A 27,596-nucleotide genomic window follows, 5' to 3' on the forward strand; every position below is an offset into this window, starting at 1 on the left:
GGTGCGTGGATTTTCCCATAAAGAGGGTAATAATTTAACAACTTCTTTTTGGCACGCACTTTCCCACATGATGTACTCTGTGGGATTGAGGAGGCATGAAAAAAGTCGCCGCAGATCCGCAGGGGTGACCACCGAATTGGAGAGTGTGGCCCTCAGGATTCCCCGGAAGTACTTGCTCTCCCGGGAGTAATCCTTTTGGGCCTTACACAACTCCTTGATGGTCTGGTGTGGGAAGGGGGTCCATTGGACTTGGGCCGCTCCCTCCCTCTCCGGATGGTAAGTGACCGGAGCCGCTGATATAACAGGGATCGGCTCCGGGCCCCGGCCCCCAGCCCCCCCCCCAGCACCCGCTTGAGCATGGGAACCGGAAGGGGGAGCGTGGGAACCGGAACTGGGAGAGGAAGAGGAGTGGCCTGGGATGGGGGCGGGGACAGGTGGTATTTTCGTCTCCGCCTCCAGGGCGTGGTAGGAGGGCAGAACCGACACCGGAGGAGGAGGAGTCGCGGAGGGAGGAGAAATGGGAGGAGACGGGGGTGGGGCGGTAAGAGGGATAGAGGAGGGGTAAGGGGAGGAGTCTGGAAAATTGAAGGGATTGTTTAGGGAACGAAAGGGATTGTGGGGAGAAGAAAAGGTTTTAGCGGGACGCGCCATGCGGTCCCCGCCATTTTGGGCTCCACGGGAGCCATCTTGGAGAATATCAGAGGACGGGAGATTAAACTTAACTGAACGTTTAGACATAACAAACACAATACAACAGCAGTGGATGCAACAGCAACGCGCCCTTGGGCAGAGTCACCCACCCACACCTTGGGCACTATTACTAACTGTGTAGCCGGCACCTACAATAGGGAAGTGACCCTTCTCCTCTGTCTGGTACTTGCAGGACTTTATCTGGGTTACCATGTCCAGTTTTGGTCTTCTCATTACAGAAGCTCATTGTCATTCTGAAATGAGTCTATGAAAAGGTGACTAATATGGCCAGGGGGCTGGAGAACATGAGGTATAAGGAGAGGTTGAAAGTTCAGCCTGCACAGTTTAGAGCAGAAAAAGTTAAGAAACTTTGTGGCTGAATAAGACTACTTAATGGCACAATACCGAGAAGATGGCACCCAGAATTTTCTTAGAGATGGATGGTTTTGGCTGACCCTGTGTTTCCCAAGTTGGAACATGGGAAGTGTTGAGTACTTATTAACAATTTGTTTATTACAAGATAAACAGGTAGCCCGGAGAAGTTATGGAAACACTGCGCTGTCCTTGGAGGTGTTCAATACTCCACTGCACATGGCTGTGAACCACCTGATATTAAGCTTAATGTCTTGGTCTAGTTGATGTCTAGACATCTCTTTCAACATAAATTACAATTCTGTGATTCTACCGGTGAACTGATTCTAATACCAAGAACATGTAAGGATTAACAGAGTTAAAAAGCTAAATACATACCTTTCTCCTTTCTGGCATTTCCATGTGTGACCCTTTGAATACCCAGCAAAGTCCTGTCACATGCCCAGCATATTTTTCCCTTCTATTCATATAGAAGCCTTATTCTTTCTGTGCAACTCTTGTTCCCATCTCCTGGCTCAACTTTGTCAGTTCTGTATCTGTCAGTGAGTTCAGAATGCAGACAGCATGCTTAAAGTCAAAATTCTGCTCAGAAATTTGCACTTGGAAAGCACTGCCAGTGCTCCAAAACCTTCATTCCAGCAGACAGGAGCATCCTTCATTGTAAGCTGTGTGTTGTGGTGCCTCCACAATGATCATCTTCCCTTGGGTGAAGGTACACCTCAGGGTACAGCAACACTTCAGTCCGAAGAGCCTGGGTCATAAGAGCAAACATCATTTAGTAACAGGCATTGAGAAAAAAAAGAAAATAATTTTCTTTCTCCTACTGTGGAAAGTCTTCTGTATTTGTAATGGTGATAGGCCTTTTGCTCCCCCACAGCATGTGATTTCTGAGGAATACCAATAGATAAAATCCTATAGTAGGTCTATTAACTCATCTATCTTTCAAACCAGCTTTTGCTGGTGGTGACTAGTATATCAGCCCTGTGAGGTAACACAGACTGGTTTGTTATCCCTGACACACAGAATGTCCACGTCCGCGTGGCAATACCTGTCTCTGTTTAATGGCAGGAAACCATCACTGGCAGGCATGTTACCTCAGAAGCTGAATAATTACGGAATCACAGAATGGTTCAGGTTGGAAGGGACCAGAGGGTCCAACCTCCCTGTCCAAGCGGGGTCCCCCTAGAGCCTAGGGCACGGCGCTTGAGTATCTCCATCAAGGGAGACTCCACAGCCTTTCTGAGCAATCGCACAGGAAAGAAGTTCTTCCTCATGTTCAGGTGGAACTTCCTGTGCATCAGCTCCTGCCCGTTGCCTCCTGTCCTACAGCCTGGCAGCACGGAGCAGAGCGTGGCTGCCGGGGGCCCGTTCCCGCACTGCGGCTGCCCGCGCCCAGCGCTCCCTGAGGGCTCTCAGGGCCCCGAGCTCCGCCACCCGCCCGCCCCGTGTTTACCCCGAGCCCCCGCCCCTCCCCTCCCGACGTCACCGGCGTGGCCGTGACGTCAGGAGGCCCGGGCGGCGCCCGGCTGGGCGGCGGGGGGGGGTGCCCCCAAGATGGCGGACCAGATCCCGCTGCGCCCGGTGCCGCGCAGCGCCCAGCGCAGGGCGGCCTATTACAGCAGCGCCGCCGCGGCGCAGCGGCACAGCAGGTACGGGCAGGACCGGCGCGGCGGCCGCTGCTGCCCCCCGCCTTCCCATCTCCTTCCCCTGTCCCCAGCCGCGGGCGGGGCGGTGTGCGCCCCTCGCCCAGTCCCGCTGCCCTGCGGGGCTCCGGGACCGCCCGCCCGCTCCGCGGGGAGGGAGGAAAGGGGTGGCGGCCCCGCCGTGGATGGCGAAAGGGGGTGTTGGCAGTCGTTGGCTCTCGCAGGCCTCCGCGGTGGGGGCCGCCTCTATCGGGCCGCTGTTCCCGTGTCCCGGCGGCGGGGCTGGGACTGGGACGGGCTGCGGTGGCGGCGGGAGGATGCGCAGGGCGCCCTCGGCCCGGCTGCTCCCGGCGCCAGCCCCCCGCCCGCGGGTGCGGCCTTCGCTCGCCCGGCCCCGCCGCCCGCAACTCCGCGCAACTCGGGTCCCTTGACAGGAGTTCGCTTAGGAGAGGGATGCTCGCGGCGGGGGGCTTGTTTGGGTGTCCTGGGTAAATATGTTGCCACCTAGTTGTTGGGTACTAGCACGGACACCATTCCTAAGCGTGGGAATTAAAATAGTTTCGAGTTTCCTCAAATATACACTATTTGGCTTAAACAACTTGGAGAAGACGGTTTAAGGATCTGCCATCACATTGTTTCCAGGCAGAACTGAACGTTGCTTTGCTTCCCATTATTCTGAATAATTTCTACTTATGCTATTGTTGTGAGCATGGAAAAACTCTGCTCCATGATTTTGGTATTTCCATTGGATAGCACCCTTACAGTGGATTTTGTGATTGTACTTACTAGTTACAGGTTTCTTTCCTCTTTTGGTTGTTGTAGAGCATTGTCTGTGGGTAGGACTGGAGGGAGCAGTTGAAGGATCTGAAGTAAATGGACTTGCTAAGAACAGAATAGTTGGTGCTCTTTTTCTGGTTCAAATACAGTGATAAATCTGTTTCATAATGAAGAAAATGTGATAAAACTGTTTCATAATGAATTAAATGTATTTACTTCTTTGTCTAGATGGGATAACTAACAAACAAGGTAGATTAAAGCTGTGCAAAATAGGTTAAGCTTACATTATGTTGTCTTGATTCTTAAACTAGATAAAGGGTTTTTTATGAACATTCACAAGTTTGTAGGACAATCTGCCATAGCCTTCCCTATCTTGCTAATACTTGAATGTCTGATAACTTGTTGTAGGTTTGTCCTCTGTCTTGAGGTAGGGCAGTTTCTTACAATTAACCTTATTCCTTAGAGAACTGAATCAGAGAACGCTCTCACTGAAATTTGCTTCTCAGTAGGTGTTGTGCTTGGAAATAAAGAGGAGGATTTGGTAGGCAAAAATTTAGTCCAGGCTGTCAAAGGTACTGGGAGTTCTGTTGTAGGTTAACGAGGAGTATTCTGGTTATGCTGTGGATGGGATGGCTTGAGTCCATAAGTCAGATGGTTGCATAGGTTAATTGAAGGTGTGTGTGCAGGTGTCATTGTGGTTCTTTAGGTAAACTGTTTAATTGTGGCTTTATAAGCAGATTTGGCAAGCTGTAGGAACTAGCGAGGAACTACCAACTCATTACAGATTTGCTTCTCGCCCTCTGTCTCATCAACATTGCCCTCAAAAGATTGTGGATTACATTCCTTCCAGTTACATTCCTTCCAGTTTAGATGACATCTTTCAGTTATGGTCTTTCATAATCTGTGTATTTAACATATTTGATCCTCCATAAAAGTGATTATCTATGTTTTTAGTTACGTTTGTGCAGCTTCTTGTAGGTATATAAAAGCTTTAAAAATTGACAGGCTCATTTATTGTTTCTTCATTTTTGATCACTTGGTTAATAAATTGCTTATCTGAGCTCTGTGAGAATCAGAATACTTACACCAGCCTCTTCACTCACTTTATTGGTTTTATTTTTCTTAATGTGAGTTGAGCAGGTTGGTCATTCTCCTTCAAGAATTCCTTACCTTGGGTTTATGAGAGAACCTCAGGAAGGTGTCCTATGGACCTGCAATAAAAACATGGGAATGCTTGTGTGGAGTCTACCACAACTGTCTTGTGTAGAGTCAAAGGGGTAATACAGCAGTGCAAATAGTTGAATTACAACTTGTAAGTCTTATGGCTCTAAGCTTGCTTGAACTACATCTTCTATGTCTTTATGAATGATTCATCCTGCTTTTCTAATCTTTATCTTCGGCACAGACTCTGAAGAAGCCTTGCATTCCTGTGGAAACTGCAGCAAAGGTCCTGATGTCAGATACTTATGAGACTGTTGAAGTGAAGTCACTGAGGTCTCTGATATGCAGAAACCTATCATGTGCATGTATGCTTGAGGATTTTGCCTAAAAGGGTATAATACATATCTCTGAAGATGTCTAGAAACAAACATCTATTAAATTATACTGGAGTTGGTGTGTCGGGTTTAATCCAGTGCTGTTGTTTCTGGACCTTCAAGACTTTTTGACTTGGTATGATTTATTTTTTCAGTGAAGACTTTACAGTCTCTTGGAAGTCTTATACACACATCCTTAACTTTAGTGTGGTAGTGTTTTTAACTCCAGTTAATTGCCCTGCTGCTGTGCAACATCAGTTAATACAACTCATCAGTTGCTAACCTTTATTGGCCTGGCAGCTAATTTGTAGGATGACTTCTTTTGCTTGGGCTAAGCAGTCTGTAGGAGTCTTTGCCAGTGTTGCTGTAGCTCACTTTGCAGTGAGGACAAAGGTTTTAACACTCAGTGTTTGTCTGTAGTGCACATTGTGCTTTTGAGATTTACTAGATAGACTGATAGTGTGTATTTTAAAGATGGAATATAATACTACTACTACTACTAATAAAATATATAATAACAGATCTAAAGAAACTTCAATAATATCCACAGTTCTGTATAAGATTGTAGCCAGCTAAGAATCATGAAATGTCCTGGGTTGTGCTTTATATACAAATAAACATGACAAGATTAATGTAATTTTATATATTCATACTGTATGTGTTAAGGCCTGTTAAAAATATATTACAAATACATATTAAATATTACCTATGGTTCAATGAACACATGCATCCTCTTCTGCTTTTATTTCTGATGTTTAAGCATAACTTATTACTTTTGCAGTAGAAATTTAAGTTTTTATATTTTCTCTCATCTTTCCCTACCTCAGGTGGAGAGAGATGTGTTCATGTGTTGCCGTTAACAATTAGGGAAATCTATCTTGGAGGAAAAAGCTGGTCACCTTAAAATGAATTTGAAAAATCCTTGCTATTGTTTATTCAGTGTAGTATATTCAACTTGCATAGTTGTAAAAAGGCTTGGGGGAAAAAGCTGATTGGTTCAGCACTTGTTTCAACACCTTGTCCTTCAGCTTGAAGGTTGTTATCTACAGGAAAATAATTGCTGCTTTTTGTTTACATGGTGATGGAGAGAGAGGACCAGAGAACATTTAAGTTCACCTTAAATGTGCAGTGAGGCTTATTCTCATCTGTTTGACTTGTATTTGTCATCATCAACCACAGAGTAATCAACTGCTGACCACAGGAAGGAAGTTGACCATGCTGTCATGTGAGGTTGGTGGCAGGAAAACAAGAGGCCTGGTGGAATTTTGAAGCTGATAAGGAACTAAACAGTAGTCAACTATCATTTATCCATAAACAAAATATCTGGTTTGTTCAGATGTTCTATGCTTGCTGCTGTCAGTGCATGATTGTGTATTTGGCCTAATAGGGCTGAGGTAAGAGGTCTTGGGACTCCTGAGCTGGTACCAGAAAATCACATCTTTCCAGCTCTCCCTTATGTGACATAAATTCACTTGCACTCCAGATATTAATGAAGGAGTCATGAAAGATACCCAGTCACTGGAAGGAAATACCTTGAGCACTTGTTCATGGTGTGGGCCACAGCAGTGTATTTATGAATGGCACAACTGGATGTATTAAGTGGTTGTTGTAGGGCAAGTTGTGGAACAGATCAGCTGCTGTTGCTTGTCTCTGCAGTTTGCCACTGATGGAGCAACTCTGGAGGCAACTGACTATACTGTTATTTTGGAATTCTTTCATGTCATTGGTGAATAAGAAAATTGCACAAGAAGGAGAAATGAACTAAGTAATAGGATAATGTGTCTTTTGTACAGGTAAATGGAGGATACATGTTGCTTAACAACTTGCGAACTATTATACATACTTCACATACTTTAATGTGAAGTATGTATAATAGAAAAAAATGAAATCTGTTCCAGACAAAAGGGAATGGAAGTCTGCAGAACTTGAAGTTCAGTGAAGATTCACATGGTTCCCTGATACTTACAAATCTCAAACCAGTTTTTGTAGTACACAGAAAATAAGATTATTTAATGTAGTAATATATTGGTAACTCCCCATGTGTGAAGATGTGAGTCTGGACTCCATGTTTCAGAAGGCTGGTTTATTATATTATGATATATATTATATTGAAATACTACATTAAAACTATGCTAAAAGAATAGAGAGAAAAGATCATCAGAAGGCTTGAAAGAACAAGAATAGAATAGAATGCGTAACAAAATCTTGTGACTGTTCACAGCCTCGGCATAGGTGGCTGTGATTGGTCATCAAGTGAAAACAATCCACATGGACCAATGGAAGATGCACCTGTTGCATTCCACAGCAGCAGATAGTTATTGTGTACATTTATCTCCTGAGGCTCCTCAGGAGAAAAATCCTGGCAAAAGGATTTTTCAGAAAATATCATAGCTACAGTAATACTGTTCTAATGCTTTTGATTTGAATGAAGGCTGTTCCCAGCAATCTTCTAGTCCTTATGGTTATGATTTCTCAGAATGTTTGGCTAGGTTCCACATTGAACCATCAAAAAAGAGATTAAAATATCAATAGATAATAGTCAAGGCATGTACTGCAATTCTGTGGGATTTTTCATTTCTAACATAGTCTGATCTGAGCTTTGTTAAAATACTTTTATTTTCCTGCTGCCTTTCAGTTGTTTGTTAGAATTGTGACCTAATTCTAAACAACAATGTGATTTTCACAGTCTGGATGTTATTCTTTGTATTCCAGTGGTTTTTGATATTTCATGTGTAATAACTAAGAATAATGTCTCCAAATAACACAAAATATTATTTGGTAAGACCATGTAACACTCAGAGCTTTTAAGACCTAACATCTCCTGTAGAATGCTGTTCACAGAAAGTTCATTACTTATATTGCTTTAAGTGCAGGTCTGGAAATCCTTTCAAAATGTCCATAATTGTTCGGCCCCCCCAAATATTAATACATATTAGTGGAGTTTACCCATTGAACGGGCTATATGCAGTGATATTTGGTATTTTGTACAGTTTTGTGAAATGCTGCTAGTCCCTGTGAATCTCCTTCCCTGGGTATTTCTGAATGTTTAGAACAAAAGTTCTTAGAGTATCTGGGCAGAGTTATATAGGCTTCAATTTCATCTTCTCCCCAACACACCTGTTAATTGAATGGCTCTACATATTTCATCCTGAAAATGAGTTTGAAAATGATGGATGAGGCTGAATGACTGACAATATTGGCATTAATTTGAATTTTAATATAGTTTCTGTGATAAAAGATTCCAAAGATGGAACTGAATTTACTTTTGAACATCTGTGTTTTAAAACTGCTTTTGCAAAGTGACAGTAACTTCTTCCAACATCTGTTGTTTGACCAGAAGCAATAACTTGTTAAATCCAGGAGCATAAACTATAAATATCTATGGTTTTGTTGGGTTTTTTTTTTTGGTTTTTTTTTTGTAGAAATAGCATTGTTAATGCTATTCATTCTGCTGCTCTGGACATGATCACAGAAACTCCTGAAGTTAAGCAGCTGTGGGAGTGTGTGGGAGTGGGTACTGCTTATTAATTCTCCATATGTGTACTGGCACACCTGCACTTTCTTGTGGACAAAACTCCTAACGTCATCCTAGTTCCTGTGGTGCTGCCTTTAAATCAGAGCTCCTGTCTCGTGTTGTTTTTCCTCTGTGACAAGCAAACAAGAATGGCAGCAAAATAGATGCACCATTACAGATTAGTCTTCTGTCTCTGTAGGACAGAAAACTTTGCTGGAGATAGCTCAAACTGAAAGTGAGATGCATCAGTAGTTACTGTGATGCCAAAAGCTGCAAATGTTACAGGTTCCTTTGATACTTGCTAGAAACCTCATGAACTCTGAACAACTAAATATGTTATTCCTGGGAAGTGTTTCAGGCTACAGGTGCTGATATGTAGATGTTGTAGTGTATTGGGAATGAGAACATATTAAATTACACAGCTGTATGTTATGCTGATGTATTCAAATATATTTATTCATTACAATACACCTGTCTTGTTTCAGCATAAGGAGGAAAGGATCAAATGCAGTATGAAGAAATCTCTCTAGAATAGTCCTTAGAATAGTTGTCTGTACTTTCATGCCATTCTTGCAAAGTGGATCAATCACGTATGTCCTTTGTCTTTTTCCAGGAGAACTCTCGCCCCTCCCTTTTTTACAGACTACACCTGAAATTCAAAGTGTTTGTCTCTTTTTCATTAAAAAAAGAATTTCAACACTGATGTCACTGTCTTGCAGGACGTACTGCCCTTTGTTTATTCGCCTTTCATGGTTTTGGACAGAGATTCATCCCTGGTATTTGGAACTATGTCAATGTGTGACTTTTCGGCTTAGTTTTAGATCCCATCTCTGAATTCTGATTCTTCCAACAACGTTGTTTGTGTGGCAGCTTTTTACTTGGGATGCTGTATTTGTGTAGCAGTGGTTGAGTTTGGTCTGTTTTCAAGATCTCAAGTTATGGAGAAACTAGTCCTCTAGTTTTTATAAAAAGGAGTAGTTCATGTATTCCCATTCCTGGACTTGGTTTTTGTTTTGTTTTGTTTTGTTTTGTTTTTTTTATTTCTTTGCTAAACACTTTATAGGTTAATACTGCTGGTTGGGATGCCTGATTTAGTATAGGTGCAGATTCTGAAACTTCTGCCTGGAACAAAGGTCCAGGGAGTTTGATGTATAAGTCTTGAAAAATAGTCTTGCCATATGTGAATATTTTCAGACCTTTTATGCGGTGTGTGTTGCCGTTGTTACGTTCTGGGGCTTTTACTTTTCAGAGCAAAATTTGATGATTTAATGATGCAGGTAACCATATGATATGTATATAAAGTTGTTCACATTAGCAACTGTAAAATAATTTTACAAACAAGAAGACTTTCATTGACACCATGCCTGAGAAGCAGTTTGTCATATTTTCTCTGCAGACACAAATTTAGATGACATACGAACCTTAGGTGATTTTAGTAAAAAAGTGGTTTTTAATTACAGTTCTTTAACTTGACATTATGTAAACTGTGCATTTGGAAAAAGTTGTCTTTATGTTTTTCTGTTCACTAGTAATGGTTTTTCGTACTGAGATAGTTTTACAGAAAGTCATAATTTTTAGCACAGTTATTCTTACAGTAACTATCCTGATCTGAAGTATTTTAATCATTGGGCAAAAAAAAAAAAAGCTTGGGAACTTCAAATTGCTATTGCAGGTGTTACTATTGTTTGCATAAGCACAAGTGACTGCATGTTTAAGCTATTATTTTTGCATGCCTTCCTAGTTTGTACCTATGGTATTTAAATACAGTGATTTGTATTGCTTGGGCAGGCATTTGGATTGTTAAGAAGAGTGAGAGAAAACAATTGATTGGGCTACAATGTCAATAACAATACCCAGTGACAGTGATAAAATGGCCCCATTGTTCTGATCAATGACATACCCAACTAATTAAAAATGGGTTCTGCTGAATATAGATGATGTTTCCTGCGGTCCTACTATGTACTTAGGTATTTCTGGTATCTATTTGTTAAATACAAGGGCTCACTCATCTTGTCATGGGTTGAAAAATCTTGTGTTAAGGTATACATAGTGCTTTGTAAGGTGAGCAAGGGGTAATAAGGATGGGTGCCTTTTATCATGGAGTCTCCATTACATATCTTCTCAATTTGCTTCTTTTGTATGTTGTTCTAGTAAGAAAGTGTGATGTAGGAGAAAGTGAAGGCAAATAGCATTCAGAATATTTGGTTTTTGTCTGGTGGAACCTATAGTTTTAGTATCTGTTTTAAGCAATATTTTAAAAAGCTACTGGTGAAAGGGAGCTGCTGTGGTAATATGCTTGTAGACCTTTATCTGAACAGATGTAAGGAGTTTTCCCTTAGTTCTGCAAGGCTGAAGATACCAGCTTTTTGTTTGTTTGGTGTTTTTTTTTGTTTAGTTTGGGTTTTTGTTTGGTTTTGTGGTGGGATTTTTTGTTGTTGTTTCTTGGTTGGCTGGTTGTTGTTGTTTAATTTTTTTGTAGTAATAGTAGTAGTTCAACAATGCTGCCTTGTGGTTTTCCGTATTATCTCTCTGTACCATTTGAGGTATGGGGGCAATGATTTATTTGGTCTTATTGCAAAGTTTGGTCTTACTCATCTCAGTGACACAGTAATAAACTTGACTGCATACAGTGAAAGTACTTTTTATTTTGTTGTTCAGTCGATAAATATGCACTACGGCAAGAATATTGTACTAAGTTTTTAAAAGATCCTGGATGTAAATGTTCTGCTCTACAAATATCCAGCATCCTTAAAAGCTGTTAGTATTAAAAGTGGTTACTCCATAAAAGTTTGTAATAGCAGTATTTTGTGTGAGTGTCTCATTTTTTTTTTTTCAGGTCAGGACCTGTGTTCAGAGACTTCCCAAGTAACACTGATTGGAGTGTTATACTTGCATTAGAGGCACAGCTGAAGCTGAATATGAACATAGAGCAGCAAGTTCTAATCAATTTTTAAAACTTCAGAAATACCTTTTCTGTGTTTTTTTGGGAAGAGGTCGAAAAAGTTCTTTAAATTTCGTGCATTTAGCTGTAGAAGATTTTTCCATTTTCAGCTTCTGTTGTAATCTAGGAACAGCATGATTCCTTTGTATTTAACAGAATTTACTGCTGTGCGAAGCATAGAGGTGTTCGAAATTAGAGGAAATATGTAATTTTTAATTCTTAGAAATGCAGGGTAATATTTGAGGAAAATAATTATTTGTAACTTGATTTTTCTTGTGTAACTTTCTAGTAAAGCAATTTGTTTTATGGATACACTGGTTATTTGTTTAAGAGCAAGGGTTACATGAAACTACATTGTTTAGTTATAACATGGTTATGAATTAATATGCCTTGCTAAATAAAATCTATGCAGCTGCAGTTTCCTGGGAATTTTTTCTTCATTAGAGGACATGATCTGGACAGTTTTGTCAGTGATACAGGTAGTCTACAGCAGTTGTTGATTTGGTGGTTCATGCTTTAAGAAACAATTTTTGCTCTTCATATGGATATGCCTGTCACTTTCTTCATTTTTTCTACTGATGCTTCTCTACAATTTGGCAGATTTTGGCAGATTCCTCCTTTATCCTCAGACTGGGAAAGTGTTCACATAGATTGGAGGTAGAGCAGGATAGGGTATGAGTGGGACAGATTATGCAGCTTACTGGGTCCTCTGCCCATGATGGGAAGCAGACAGAGTCCTGTGGCTGCCACAGCCACTCAGCCAAATCACCAGCTCTCGGCAGGATGGGACATGGTCACAGCATTGGGTGGCAGTAGCTCAGCTAGACTTTCTCAGCTTTTTACTCAAGACTTTCTGCTGCAGCCTCTCTTCCATGCTACTCTGCATCTCACAGCCATCTCCTGGGCCCAATTCATGCATAGACTCATGACCATGCATTCCTTTTTCCTCCCTCACTAGGTTTGAGACATACTGCTTTAAGACATCAGTTTTGTTTTCCTTCCTGTGAATGATCGTCTGTAGAAAAACTGATAGGTGATGAGGAGCAAATATTTATGCAGGATCTGACACAATGCTTACATTCCTACCTGTGTCTTTTGATCAAGCAGATAAAACAACCCTCTTCATAAATACTGCTTTTACACTTGTTCAGTGAGTAAAATCAGAAAAGTATGCAGTCACAATGGCCCTGTGTCTTGCACCTTCCTGCTGCACCCTTAGATATTGCTCCTTTAGAGTAATGGAAAGCTGTCAGAAACATAGAAATTATTATGGACCTGAATAGGTAGCCAAGTTAGATTTAAATAACTTATAATGGTTTCCATTACCTGTTATGGTACCTATGATACTCTGCATCTACTCTGGCAAACAGCTGTCAAAGTGAAATGTCATAGGTACATGTGACTTGAGGCATCATTTTCACAGCAGATATTTCTATCAAAATTTCACTTAAAAGTATTTGTTGTACGTGATTTTCTTTCAGTTAAATCTGTTCAATGAGATTCCTAATAGCAGTCAGATTTTGTGGAAAGTTTTTTAATACTGATTTAATATTAATGTTCCTTTTTTCTTAGGAAACCATATTTTGTCAAGATAGTTTTCTTCATGCCTGATTTAGTAGCAGTCATGCTGAGAGTTTTGATGTCTCCACTCTGGCTTCTTTATTCATGTTGCTTTCAGTGCTTCCCTGTTTTAATAGAAGTTTCTAGGATTATACTTAATTGATTTGTCACTCAAGGAAAATCAGCACTTCAAGCAATTAAGTGCAGCAAAATACTAGGTAACAAAGACACAAAGATTTTTGTTCTCATCCTAGTTATGAAAAATCCATTATTCATTATCTTACTGTTTTTAAATACTGAAGTACAATTTTCCAACACAATAGCAAAATTGCTTTTGAAACAGAACAAATTGCTTGCCAGTTCACAGGCTGTATTTTGAACTCAGGATTACCAAACACGATGGTGCTTGTGCTCATTATCTTCCCTACTTGGTGAAGCTCCATATTTGAAAGTGCAAACATAGATACCAATTGTGGGAAAAAAACCGCTTGTCTTTAATATAATGGTAAACAAATCTTAAAGAAATTATGATTAGAAGATCAATGTATTCTGCAAATATTACCAAATTTACAAAATAGATTTTAACATTAACTATATCTGTGAATGTTTCTCTGTCAAATCTCTTCCATTATGCTCTTGCATTAGTGTGTTTCTTCATGAAAGATTTTACCCTGTTTACTGTGTTACTGTTGTTTATAAGAGATACTATTCTTCAAATCAGATACTTGTTAACTTTGTAGGGAAGTAAAAGGGATGTGTTACTTTGTGATATCTTGTGCCCTCAATTACAGCCGTCAGACTGTGATCTCACTGGGTGGTGTTAAAAATTCATAATTAGCTGTCCAAGAGCAAAACACAATGCAAGATAAAGCTCTCTATTAAAAAAAGTGGTAATGTAATTTACAAATTTAATTAGAAAATATTATAAAAACATTGGACAGGAGTATGTTTGAACACAGACCTGTCTTATTGGAAGTCTAAGAATAAAGTAATACCTTGAGTTTTTACTATGCAGTGGTTTTATTACCTAGTGTTGATCTAGTCTGAGAGAAATCAATATAGTTTGGTATAATATGGATGTTAACCTGTAATAAATGCTGTGTTTTGTGAAGAAAATTTTTTGTATAATATTTTTCATAATGTCCATTAATAATAATAGTAAGAGAAAATATATTTCTAGATTGTCATATTAAACTAAACATCACATACAGTTTTTGCAATCATCATTGTGAAGACCAAGTTTTCTCATGTTTGTTTTAAACTTTTTTTTTTTTTAGGTGCACACTCTTAGCAATAATTTGGAAAACATTTTCCATGCCATATTCTCACATAACTTTCTGGAAACTCCTAACATTTAATATTGGCACAGTTTATTTTAGTTTGAAACTTTGTTTGTGTTTTCTGAAGTGTGGCAGTGCTTTTACATCATTTGAAACATTAATGAAGATTTCTTGTCACAAGGCCTAATGTACTAAAGGTTCCAATACTCAGTTGAACTTGCAGTGGGGTATGGGAGATGTTTGTTTGTTATTACTCCAAGTTATGCAATATTGTCTAATCTGGTCTGAACACATTCCTTAATGGTGTTCCATGCCAAGTGATTCCAAGGGAGTGCAGAAATCAGGGCATCACCTGCCAAAAAAAAGAGGGAGTGTCTAGTTCAAGACTTGTTAAACAGTAGTGGGTTTTTTGTTCCCCTTCTGTGATAGAGTTTATTTCTTAACTGTGTTGATGCCAATTTATTATATAGCCAGTGTAAAGTGCATGGTATACCTTTCCAATAGAAATCTAATATTCAGTCTCTTGCTTCCTTCCCTCTCTTTCCTGGCATCCAAAAAAGTTAGTAACTGTTTCAATATATATCCTTGTATACAATAAGGCTCAACATAGAAGATCTAGGGGGAACAGAAATAGTTTCGGGTTTTTGTATTAAATATATAGTGAGTTGAAAAAATGCAAGCCTTTTCATGCTTACCCCTTGTGTTTGTAATATTGCTTTTTAAAAATAAACAAAACTGTATTTGACAGAATACTGTTCAGGGTGCTGTTCTGTCAGCAGAACTCCCTCCCGCTCAAACAAGACCATCTACAGCTTCTTGCTCAGGATCATGTCCAGACAGGTTTTAAATATGTCAAAGGATGGAGATGCCACAATCTCCCTGGACTGCTCATGGCTATGTTCAGTCATTCTCAAGTTCAAAGTGTTTCCTGATGTTGAGATAGCACCTTCTGTGTTTCAGTTTGAGCCCGTTTCCTCTAGTCCTGTGACTGGGCACCAGTGAAGACAGCCTGGCTCATTCATCTTTGCAACCTCCTTTCACGTTCATAGACATTAATAAGATCCTGCTTGTGCCTTGTCTTCTCCAGGCTGAGCAGTCCCATCTCTCTCATTCTTTCCTTGTAGGAGAGATCCTTCAGTCCCTTCATCATCATCATGGCCCTTCATTGGACTCTATTCAACATGGCCATGCCTCTCTTGCACTGGACACACTGCTCCAGGTGTGGCTACCCCAGTGGTGAGGTGAGGGGAAGAATCTCCTCCCTTGATTTGCTGGCAGCACTTTGCCTGATGCAGCCCAGGATACCAGTACCTGTCTTTGCAGCGAGGGCACTGTGCTGCTGTCTGTCAGGATCCCCAAATTCTTTGCTGCCAGGCTCCTTCCCTGGAGTAGCCCCCAGCATGTAGTGCTGGGTGAGGTTGTTCAGGTGAAGAACTTTGTAATTCTTCTTGCTTAGCTTCCTGAGGTTCTCATCAACCTGTTTCTCCAGCCACTCAAATTTGCAGTGGATAATGGCATGTTCATATGGCCTGTCGTCATTTCTTCCAGTTTTGTGCCATCTGCAAACTTGCTGAGGATGCATTTTGCCCCATCTTCCACATCATCAATGAAGATGTTAAATTTGACTGAGCCGGTATGGATCTCTGGGGTACACTGACCTAGTGTACTGACCTCCAACTAGACTTTGTACCACTGACCACCCTCTGGACCTGGCCATTATGACATAATTTAATCCATCTCACTGTCTGCTCATCCAGCCACTGCAGCAGCAGCTTGCCTACAAGAATTTTATAGGAGACAGTGTCTAAGACCTTTCTGAAGTCCAAGCAGACACTATGCACTGTTCTTCCCTCATCCACCAGGTCAGCTGTTCAATCTTACAAGTTTATCAGGTTGGTCAAGTAGGACTTCCCTTTGATGAAGCCATGCTGACTACTCTTCATCATTTTCTTGTCCTTTTTTGGGAAAGATTTCCAAAGATGAGCCACTCTATCACCTTCCCAAGGACTGATGAGACTGAAAGCTAAGGGCAGGTTCCCTGGGTCCTCCTTCTTGCCCTTCTTGAAAAGGAGGAGTGGCATTTGCTTTCCTCCAATCTTGAGCCACTTCCCCCAATTGCCATGATTGATCCAAGATTATTGGAAATGACCTTGCAATGACATCTGACAGGTTCCTCAGTTCTTGTGGGTGCATCCCATCAGGGCCCAAAAGCTTTTTTATATTTTTACATGCAAATATATATAATAGAATACTCCTAATACATAATACATATTTCATTGCATATTATATATATTGCATTATATATGTAATATTACACTATATATAAATATATATATATATATATATATATATATTTGTATTCCGTTTGCTTAAGTGTTTCCTCACTCATCTTCCTTGCTTTAGGCTTTTTTCCTGTTCTCTGAGACCTGGGACTCCTGAGAGTCAGTCTTGCTAATCAAGACTGAAGCAAAGGCATCCAGTACCTCAGCCTTTTCCATGTCCTGTGTAACTATATCCCCTGTGTTATTCAATGAGACCCCATTTTCCCTCGTCTTCCTTATCTCACCTATGTACTTAAAACTTCTTGTCTTTGACATCCCTGTCTGGATTCAGTTACATTTGGCTATAGCTGTCCTAGCTTTGTCCTTGGAAGCTTGGACAATGTTTTTGTATTTCCCCAGGTTGCCTGTCTTTTTTCTACCCTCTCTGCACTTCTGTTTTGTGCTCTGGTTTGAACAGCTCCTTGTTTGTCCAGTCAGAGCCATCTCATTGGATGGCAATCTCTTGAACTTGGAGTAGGTGATCCTTTAGTACTAGCCAGCTTTTTTGGGCATCTCTTCTCTCCAAGACCTTATTCCATGGGACTCTTTCAAGCACTTCTTGAAAAGGCTGAATCCAGGGTTGTGAGTTGCTTGCTACCTTCTCCCCTGCTCTCAGGGTCTTGAACTGCACTGTCTTACGGTCATTGCAGTCAAGGCTGTGTTGACCTTCCCATCCCCAGTGAGTCCCTCCTTGCTTGGTGAGTATGAGGTTCAGCAAAGCATCTTGTCTCATGGGTCTCCTCCAGAGCATTTAGAGGAGGAAATTGTTGTCGAAGTGCTGCAAAAAGATTGCCTATGTCCTTTTGTGTTGTTCCTCCAGCAGATACCAGGGTGGTAGAGGTTCACCACGAAGACCAGGGCTTCACAATGTGAAGCTGCTCTTCTCTGTCTGTAAAGGGCCTCACCCGTATGCATTTCCTGTTCAGGTGGTCTCACAGACACCTACTAAAATGTTGTCTTTACCTTTTCTCTCTTTATTCTTAATCCAGAAGCTCTCAGTTGCCTCCTCATCCATCCCTAGGCAGAGCACCATGCACTTCAGCTGCTCACTTACATAAAGGGAATGAATTTCTAATTTTCTTAATTACTATTTTTAAATGGTTTAGGGAGAAAATGAGACAGTCCCAAAATTCACCTTGTAAGAGATGACTTTAAATACAGCTTCATAAAAATTAAACTTACTAATTCTGAGTAACAGTGCATCTTCTTTCAATCATCTTCCCTAAGGTATAAAAGTATGAAATGAGTAAGTCAGTAAATTTACATGCACTAAGAGGAATTTTCTTACTGAATATTCCAGTGTTTTGTCTTAGCTTAAAAAGCATTCCACATGTGTAAAATTAGAATGGATAATAGTTTCTGAGGAGGAAAAGACCATTGTTAGTCTAATGTTGTTTCCATGGGTCTGATGCCTTAAGTTTTAGCTGTCATATTTTTCAGATTCTGTGCTGCATTAGTATATAACTCTGAACTTCATATAAAGTGTTAGCAAGTTCTCTTCACAGTTTAGTTAGACAAAACAATCCTTTTCCAGCCCAAGAACCAAGGACACTATGGCAGCTTCATGCCCAAAAAGTGCAAACAATAGCGAATTGAGGAGAGCATGGGAGGATGGGACTTCATAAGCTGAAGCTGTAACTGGGCAATTAACCTCCATATGTAAAAACAAACATATAAAACCAAAACATATAAAAGTATGAAAACTTGTGACCCGTCATCAATGTTGGGTGTAGCCTTGGCTAGGCTCTTGTACTGCTTGGAGTGTATCCTTTGAAGGCCTTTTTAATAAATACCTTTAACACTGTCTAGCCTCTGTTCTAGGTGTCCTCTCAAGGTATCAGGTCCCACAGGCAAATCTTCTTGACTCACTGAATGTTTTTGTGTAGAATTATAAGAGTAACTATAATGTTTTCATAATTAAAACCAAGATACTGATGAGTGGTGTAGAAATTGAGGCTCAAAGGCCTGCACACACAAGAAAATACATCAGGAAAGCAGATTGAAAAAGCACAGTGGAAATACAAAGCTGTACTTCCATAAAAACTCAGTCACTTGTGTCTGCTATAAGCTTTTCAAACTTCTACCTAACAAAATCTTACAAAGCATCCTTTGGAAAGTAGGAAGTCGCAACTTTGTGTGCACAGATTATATAAAACCTAAGAATTTTCCTAGAATTATTTATAGTATGATTGACAATGATTGCAGGCTTTCTGCTGTATTATACAATTTTAACTAAAATCAGATATCTTGTTAATGTGTTGACAAAAATGCATGAGATGCCTAGATGAAAATATCTCCCTAATGAAATTCCATATGGCAAAAATTAACTTGTTAGTTTAGGAGATTCCCAGTAATAAAAAGTGATGTACTGGCTATTTATGTAATGCTTTTATCTCATTTTGCCAGGTACCAAGCAGAAGATGAGTCCTCTCATTTGGATGAAATGCCACTAATGATGTCGGAAGAAGGCTTTGAAAACGATGAGAGTGATTACCATACTTTACCAAGAGCCAGAATTTCTCAGAGAAGAAGAGGCTTAGAATGGTTTATCTGTGGCGGCTGGAAGTTCCTTTGCACTAGGTTTGTCACACACTAGTACTTCTAATTAAAGTTTAAAAAAAATTAAATAAATAGTAACTTTGTATTGTGTGATGTGTGCAGAGTACAGAACACAGAATAATTTGCTTGTTGTGAATATTTTATTAATTTTATTTATTTGCCTGCATTTTCCTTACTAGGACACTGCCAGCTGTTAAAAGCAGTTCTGAAGAGCTGATGCTGTTGTGCTTCTCCTGTCTGCCTTGCTGACTTGCAAGAGGCATCATGAGCTAAATTTGTATTAATCTGAAGTCCATAATTTAGCATGTAATCCTGGTTCTCACTTCACTCAAAACTACGTTAGGGTAGAGGGGTTAAATTTTTTACTTTTGTGGATATTATTGTTAAGTTTGCAATATATATAAATTTATTGATGTTGCTGTAAGGAAAAAGCAAATTCATCAACTAATGATTAGTCCACCCTTCAACGTTAATGGTTAAAATATAAATTTAACTGGTGGTCTTGGAGTGAATTACAACTGGAATTAGCTCTTGTGGTTTGGTTTTTACTTAAAAACTTTCTGTGCCAAACTCTGCTCTATGCAATACATTGGAATAGCAATTTTCTAATGAATTTTTAGCAAAACTTCTAAGTAGTGAAACTGCTGTTAGGATTTTTAAGGATCTTCCTTTTTCTGTAATTTGGAGCAATAAAATCTGACAATCAGTAAAGTGAAGTTTTTTGAGTGAAGCATTTTGAGTGAATTTAAATGTCAAATGCTTTCTTTGGCACATGTTTTTAGAACAGATTTAGATAGAAGTCTTCACAGCTGGTTTTCATGGCACATTAAGAGGCCTATTGTTTTACCTAAGCAAAGCTGTATTTGTACGCCTTCAGTTTTTTGAAATAATTGTTAGAAAGCTTTAACACACATGATCTGTGTTGATTTCTGTTTCATATAATGATTTAACAAAACCTCAGGGTTTATTAATTTTATTATAGAGGTTGAGTGTTTGGAAGGTAGAAGGAAGGAAGGTAGAAAAGTTTACAGAAGTAGTGTTTGTATATGTAAATGGGTTTTAGATGCAGTGTTTCTGGTTTTAGCTGTTAAAAAACATTTATAAGTATTTAAAGAAGTTGTTAATCTTTTAGACATGTCTTAAAATTTAGATACCTTTCAAACAATATACTTTTATGTGAGTTCAGTTCTGTAAGTATTAGTGTTTATTAGTTACTGTGGTTATATTGCTGTAAGTTTGATGAAGACAGGGAGATCAGTAAAGACTGCACCCTGACATGGAATTTAGAGTGTTTGGATAGAAACAAACAATTACAAGGTGAGTTTATGATGGAATTAATTAAAAATTGTAAGAGAATGTCACAAGAAATGGTCATTAGTGCTGAAAATTGCAAAATTTCATGTTCCTGCTTGCTTTTTAAAATTGAGAGATACATCTCAGCTTTCAAGCCTAGAAACTTTCAAACCTGTTCTTTAAATACATGAGTCATATTTATGACGGATGTTTGAGAAGGAAAAGAGAAAGGAAATTGCACTATGGATTTTTTTTTTTTTTTTGCTATGCTCTATACATACTTTACTGCTAATATAGGTGTGTGAAAATAGAAGTCCTCACTAAGAAAGAGGCTTTAGGGGAGTATTGTGTGTTTATTGACTTCTGCTTTGCTGATTTCCTCAACTGAATTTGGACACAGTAAAGAGTCCATTTGGTCTTACATTTATACCTGCAGGCAGTTTAATCATATTAGTGTTCTCTAAAATAGAACATCATAGCAGATAATTTTCCTTTTTCATGGAAAAATAATGAAAAAATGAGCATCAGATTCTAGCAGAAGCTTGAAATTTCAGTTAGCTATTAGGAGACAGTGGATACTCCCATAGGAAAGCTGCAGATGCCTGCTTAGATGAAGTAGGGAAAAAGATTTGGAAGGGAGGTGAATCCTGTGGTATCTTATTTACTGGTCCAGTTAGGCTGGATAGAAAACCTCCTCTTGGGTGAGAATTTCTGAGAGTGTAAACACCTGTCATTGCAGTAGGGAGATTTCATCTGGGCTGAGAGCATTATTGAGGCTTTGTATTTGATAAAAATCAAGGATGTGCAGTCGGTGTAAGTTACTCTTTTTGATGGTTTCTCATTATAATAGCACTTTACAAATTTTTGCTGGGGCCCATAAAATAGTTGAGTTTTTGAAATGCCAATTTGCAGTTGATAAAGTTACCTAGGATCATACAAAAAATCATGCAGGAAACTTGGAGGCTATTGTATTGTCACACCCGCAGTATTTACTTCCACTGTGTAGTAGAATTAGTTACAGTGGTTTTATGTGGTGTGAAATATTGGTTTGGGGTACAGTTGTGTGTTGATGCCTTCACACTTGAAATGGAGAGGAGCATGTTAGAAAACAATTTTTGTGTGCATTAGTGTATTGATGTTAAAGGAACAACTGAAACTTATTTCCAGAAGACAAGCAGGGTTCTTTTAAGTGTAATGTAAGATTAAAGATGTCTGAGACTGTTCAGTTAAACCGAACTTAAAGTTTCACCCTATTTTTATGGAAATCAGCACCTCATACCTGCGTCTGGGTGAGGTTGAAATCTCTGCTTCAACATCTAGAATGTCTTTTTGTGCTTTAAATGAAATTGTAAATTTTTCAAAGCTGTGACAGAAAGATGAACACAATAAAAGGCTAGGCATTATTCTGGAGCCAAGCTCAGGGGGCCCCTGATTTCTTTTGGATTCTCAGTGAAAGTTTTGTGTTTGTGTTCAAAATCACTTTATGTGTTGCAAACAAACAAAAACCCCCATACCCAGTAGGGGATTTGGTCTGTCTTGCGTTGTTAGGATTAATCTCATTTTTGTGAGAGGAAGTTTTCTATCTCTTACTTTGCAGCTTTAGAATTTTATATTCTGTAGATTTTTGTTGTTACATCACAAACTGTTACTCTTTAGTCTAAAAAGTTTTACCTGCTTTGCAGGAGCAAATATGGAAGGTTTGACAAAGTTCTGTGTACTTGAAAAATGATTTTGTAAAAATCTTTTATTCAGCTTTTAACTTCAGTTTAGACAGTAGACTTGTTGATCAGATCTGAATGGTGTGAACTTTATTTGCAAGTTTTTCCATTTGCAAGAAAAGCATCATAATTAAATCAAATGTTGTCTTTGATTTTGAACAAACTGAAGACTTAATTCAACCAATAGAACTTTTAACTTCAGAAACTGCTTATTTCTTGCTTTCATAGCACAGTTAAAAGAAAACTTTGTGATATAGCAGCTGTTTTGTGGTTGTAATCATTTCCTCTTTAACTTACAAATTCTCTTCAAGCTTGTGAAATTATAATGCACATAGATCAATACTCTGGAGTTCTTTGGGCTGGATTGATTTCTTTCTCATGAGATTTACATTCCACTTGTTATCAAAAAACACTTTGTCCCTATGAAAATGGTGCCATTGAATGGCATTTCCATATGAAGTGAAGGGGATATCAAATGCTCGGATTAATTTGGGCTCTAGGATGGCCGGTACGCTTTCAATTAATCTGCAACGCATTTGTTATGCAGAAGCATGGGAAAATGCTGATCTTTTGAGAATGACATGACCACTGTGTTGCTTTTGGCCTGATTACTGAAGCTACCTGTTGAGTACAATAATTACAGTATGTTTTCTTTGCAGAACTAGTTTCTGCTACTTAAAACCTAATAAGGAAAAGCTGACCCTTGCAGACAATATAGAGCTTTTATATTATCTTTCCATTCTGATGAAAATGCTGTTTTGTGAAAGATACTGGCAGTTAAGCTTGTAGGATGAAAGTAATGAAAAGAGAAAATTTAAAAAAGCCTTTATTATTTAGAGCTGCAGAGTCAGTTGAGACTTTTACTTTAGCTTTTGACTTGTTAGCGGTACGCTCTATTTATGAAAAAGTTAAGGGTTCTTATTTAACAATTACTCCAGGTTTTCGTTTGTTGGTGGGGAGTTTTTTTGGTTGGTGGATTGTTGTTGCTGTTTTTAGTTTAAATATAGTATTGGTTACTAATATGAAGACAGTGGTTATTGTTCCTCCACATTAAAATAATGCATTAGAAAGTAGGTTAGTAAAATGCTATTTAATAGATATGCCTTGAAGTTCTTTTTATAAATTTGGTTATTTTTCATAAATACAGTCTGTTATATTGATACACAGCTTGCAACCAGGAAAAGACTTTTTGTGCATGTGTTGAATTTTCTAGGCAAGGGCATTTGAAATACAAACTTACATCAGTAAACAAGGATGCACTTTATATTTTTTTTTATTGCTGAATCTCTAGCATTATATGTGGTTTTACATAAGAGTTCAGAAAAATCTGAAATGTGTCTCAATCATGCTGCATGTTACATTATGTTTCTAGGCGTTTTGAAGCTTGGAGAATGCTACTCTCATTTATTATACAAATTTACTGGGCACAGAAAGCCCTTGAAAGGGTCTATACCCTTGCTCAAAAATATGTTCTGTATTGGGGAACGTTAATTCAAGAACAGATTAGAAATGTGTTGGATGGTGACAATCTGAGTTAAAAAAAAAATTGGGTAGACTTCATAGGTGTTAAATTTTTAAATTAATATAAATTGATTAGGATTTCTGAGGCCAGCATGTCCACCTTGTATTCTTTCTGTGATAAAGCAGTAATTGCTCCTGAAACTGTAAATACCAGAATCTAACTGATTTCTATTGTGTTGTGGTAGTAAAGCTCATCTGAACCATGACAATATTGATTGGGCATAACCTGTAATATTTTCATCATCTGTGACTTCTCACATCTGAGAACTTGACTCTGTGCCAGTCAAACCTTTTATCAAAGGTATTGCAGTTGTTTCCCAGTCAGACATGACTCTTGTGTTTGTACTTTTTGGCATTTGCTAAACTAATGGTCTTGATGGTGTTGATCTGTAGCAAAATAAGTAGTTTCAAGGAGGGGAGACTGTGGCAGAGAAGGCAGTGTAATTATGTTGCTTTAGGTGAATGTTTAATTTTAGCAGTAGACAAGTCCTTAATGTCTGAGGAAATGACTCTACAAAAGAGACTGTTCCTAATCAAATATTCTGTCTGTTTGCAGTTCAAATTCAAAAACTGATTGAACAATGCTGGATTTCAAAGATTGTCAGGGAATTTCTGTCTGCGGGACTGTAGGCAGATGTGTCATGCTAGCTCACTTTCTCCACAAACAAAGTTATTTTCCTTGGAACTTTTTTCCTAGCGGTCTTTTCTTACACTTCTCACTATATAACTAAGCTGTCTCTTCTGTCTCCACATCCCTACCCTGGAAACTAGCAAGTTTAAAGCTTTAATGCCACAAGCAGTTTTATCAAGTTGGCACTGAGTGGAATCATTCTGCCTTCTGCTGCAAACATATCACCTGCATTGTTTCAACTATTTTTACAGTTTTTTAGATTTTTAAAGGTTGGCGATGGATATAACTGAAAATAATCCCCTTTTATTCTGCATTAGTTTACAGCTGGATTGATTTGCAGGCCTAGTTTTCCCATGCAGTTGCATGAGTATTTGTGCCAGCACAAGGGAAGGAGCAAGAATACACACCTTTGTTATGGAGGGAGGGAGGTATTGGACATTTTGACAGCAGCAGGATCTGTTCACAGTCATTAAACTGATTGTGGAATCATGAAAAGGAAAGACTGCTGTTTATTTTGCTTTAAAGACAAGTTTAATAATGTTTCTCATTTGTATGTTACTAAATAACAGGGCTGAATTTTGAAAGCTGAATTAACACTGTTAAAATTTTTGTGATAGAATAATTCTTTGTCACTATTTTAAAGTGACTAGGAGAAGCTGATGACAGGACATTTCATTTTTGTAGCAAAAATAAAATGCATGTTTATGTCTATCCCATAGTGAGAGTTTCAGGGAGAAAATCTTAAGAATCCAGGAGAAAATCTTAAGAATCCAGCATTTAAAATTAAAGTATTTTAAAGGTCAGCTTGTGAGTATTGATGTAGTGGTATTTCCATAACAAAGTTATTGTTGCTATTAATAATTTTGCTATTGGCATAACCTTTAATTTTCTTTAAAAAGAGCCAACAACTTTGAATTCCATTCTTTGGCAAAATTAATTTGTAATAAGCATGGGATTATGTAGACTACACACAAGCACACTTTAATAGGCATTGTAAACTAACTATCAGCCTTCCTTACCTGCAGTATTTGTGTGTTTCATGATTCTGTAATTGTGAATAAACAGACTAGGAAAGGACCTTAAGAGATTTCCAGTTGATTCCTTGCCTGTACATAATGAATTATATCTATCTCTGATGTCTGATTTAACCACATCTTAGTGATCTGCAGAAATTCCAGCCTCCTTAAGTGTCTCCTCCACCCCTATCATTGAAAGAGTTTACTCAATATCTGTCCATGTTGTGCCCACCCTGCTTATTGATTTGTTGCAGTTGAAGGTCTGTCATTAGTTAATGATGGTGGACCTAGAGAATAATGATCCCTTTCCTCTTTGCAGCTCTTCTTACATACTTGAAACCATATTAGGTCCACACTCAGCCTTCTGTGAACAGCTCTGTTTCTTTTGGTGTATCTAGTAGTCAGCCTGCCGTGCTTTCTAGACCTGTAATTGTTTTCTTGCTCTTGTGTGTGGTCTCTGTTTTCCCAATAGGCCTGTTTGTTGAAATTTGGTATTCAGAATGGTCCTGTAAGCCAACTGAGATCATGCTAGCACTGACTGAGAGAAAGGAATACATTCATGACTTGCTACAAGCATTCTTGTCCACACTGAACAGATTTGCACATGTATAACATTCTCGTGCAGTAACTCACCTGCCACCTGGTTTTGAAGCATTTCCTGGTTCTGTATTTGTGTAGTTGGTTATTTCTCTGTAAACTGTGTTGTACTTGTAGCTGTTCAACTCCATTCTATGTCTTCTAGGTACTTTTTTAGTTTTTATAATCTGTCAAGACAGCCTTGAACTCTGATCTGCTTTTTGCATGTACCCCTCTCTCTTCTAGTTTTTCTGTGGTCCAAAAAATGAAATAGTCAATTTCCATTGTTTCCAAACCGTCCATTACCCAGTAAGTTCTAAATAAAGCTTTGGAGACCTTCACTGAAATTACTTTGGTTTTATGTAAGCTACTCTGCAATTATGATTTTTCCAACTGTATCAGTTCCAAGAATATGTTCCTTTACTTTTCTTATGATGAATGTCTTGAGAGTTAAATTGTATTAGAGACATAGAATCATAGAGTGATTTTGGTTGAAAGGAACCTTTAAAGTTCATCTAATCCAGCCTCCTTGGCATGGGCACAAACATCTCTCACCGGATGAGGGTGCTCAAAGCCCCAGGAGTCCATAGAGGACGTGCACTCAAGCAGTAGTGCAATTAGTTCTTCTCAGAGTGAAATTAGTTCAATTTTAGAGGTTGCTCTTGACATGTCATTGTTGGCTGTGACTTCTGTTTTCTTACAGGTGTGTACAAATACATATTAATAGGTTGACTATAAAGAATGAGTCCAGTAAACAGTGCTGAAGTGACTGGATTTTAAATTTCTCTTTTGCTCTCAGCCAAATTCTACCTATTGGTGTGAATAAAATTTGTAAGGATTTCCTAATGTTTTTCTTTTTGCTGCATCAAAAATATTGCCAGTATATTCAGAAACTTCACTAGAAATTGTTTCTCATGTCTAGTTCATTAGCTGATGTAGCTGAAATCTGCTGTTATCAGCTCAGTCAACTGCAGTAGATGAAGAGCATGGAAGGCCTGTCTGCTCAGTGTTCCTGATTCACTTGCCTAAAACAGACTTCCAACCTGACTGAGGCACCTGCTCACTGTATTAACAAATAAATACAGATAAATTCTCCTTTAATGTATGGGATTGTAAATCAAGAGTATGCAGTGTACAGCAAAACTACTTTTCTTTGCAAATGGTCTCTGGGTAGGCTTTCTGCCTCTGTAGATAGTACTAGCAAGTACTTAAGCTGATTACATTATGTGAGTTGAGTCACATCCATGTTTGTTCCTTGTTTTATGGCTGTTAGTAAATAGTCTGTTGAGCCTCAGAGGCGTCATTCCATTTGCCAGCTTTTGTTCCTCCTTGTTGTTACCCCTTCCCACCATTCCTGTATCCTTGTCCAAAATGCAGTTGTTTAAACGTTGCTGTGAGCCCTTCTCTATCTCACTGCTCATGGTTTAAACTTCTTCAGTAGATTTGTAAACTGGTTAGGCAAGGATGCTGTTCCTTTCTTCTGTGAACTGAAGTTCCCTCATTGCAGATCATTGTGCAATCTGCATTTATGTAGTGGGCTTGTTTTGCATGGTTTTCTGGTTTTGTTTGTTAGGTTTGGTTTGTTTGGTTTTTTTTTTTTTTTTTTTTTTTTTTTTTTTTCAATTTTGGCAGATGGGTCTTGGGGGGGG

The 27,596-nt window shown here is 38.8% G+C and overlaps 1 protein-coding gene across 2 annotated transcripts in view; it reads left to right on the plus strand.

The window, feature by feature from the left end:
* Window positions 1-2,565: 2,565 nt before the first annotated feature.
* ATP9B (ATPase phospholipid transporting 9B (putative)) overlaps window positions 2,566-27,596 on the plus strand; it is a 153,692-nt gene continuing 128,661 nt past the window's right edge. For both annotated transcript variants that reach the window (XM_041464291.1, XM_041464292.1), the window contains exons 1-2: window positions 2,566-2,711; window positions 19,040-19,213. In XM_041464291.1, coding sequence (XP_041320225.1) covers window positions 2,617-2,711; window positions 19,040-19,213 — 269 coding nt within the window. In that variant the 5' untranslated portion in view covers window positions 2,566-2,616. The remainder of the gene's footprint in view (window positions 2,712-19,039; window positions 19,214-27,596) is intronic.

This window comes from Pyrgilauda ruficollis, unplaced genomic scaffold (genome assembly GCF_017590135.1).
Source record: "Pyrgilauda ruficollis isolate IOZ18807 unplaced genomic scaffold, ASM1759013v1 scaffold178, whole genome shotgun sequence".
In the NCBI taxonomy this organism is placed as follows: domain Eukaryota; kingdom Metazoa; phylum Chordata; class Aves; order Passeriformes; family Passeridae; genus Pyrgilauda; species Pyrgilauda ruficollis.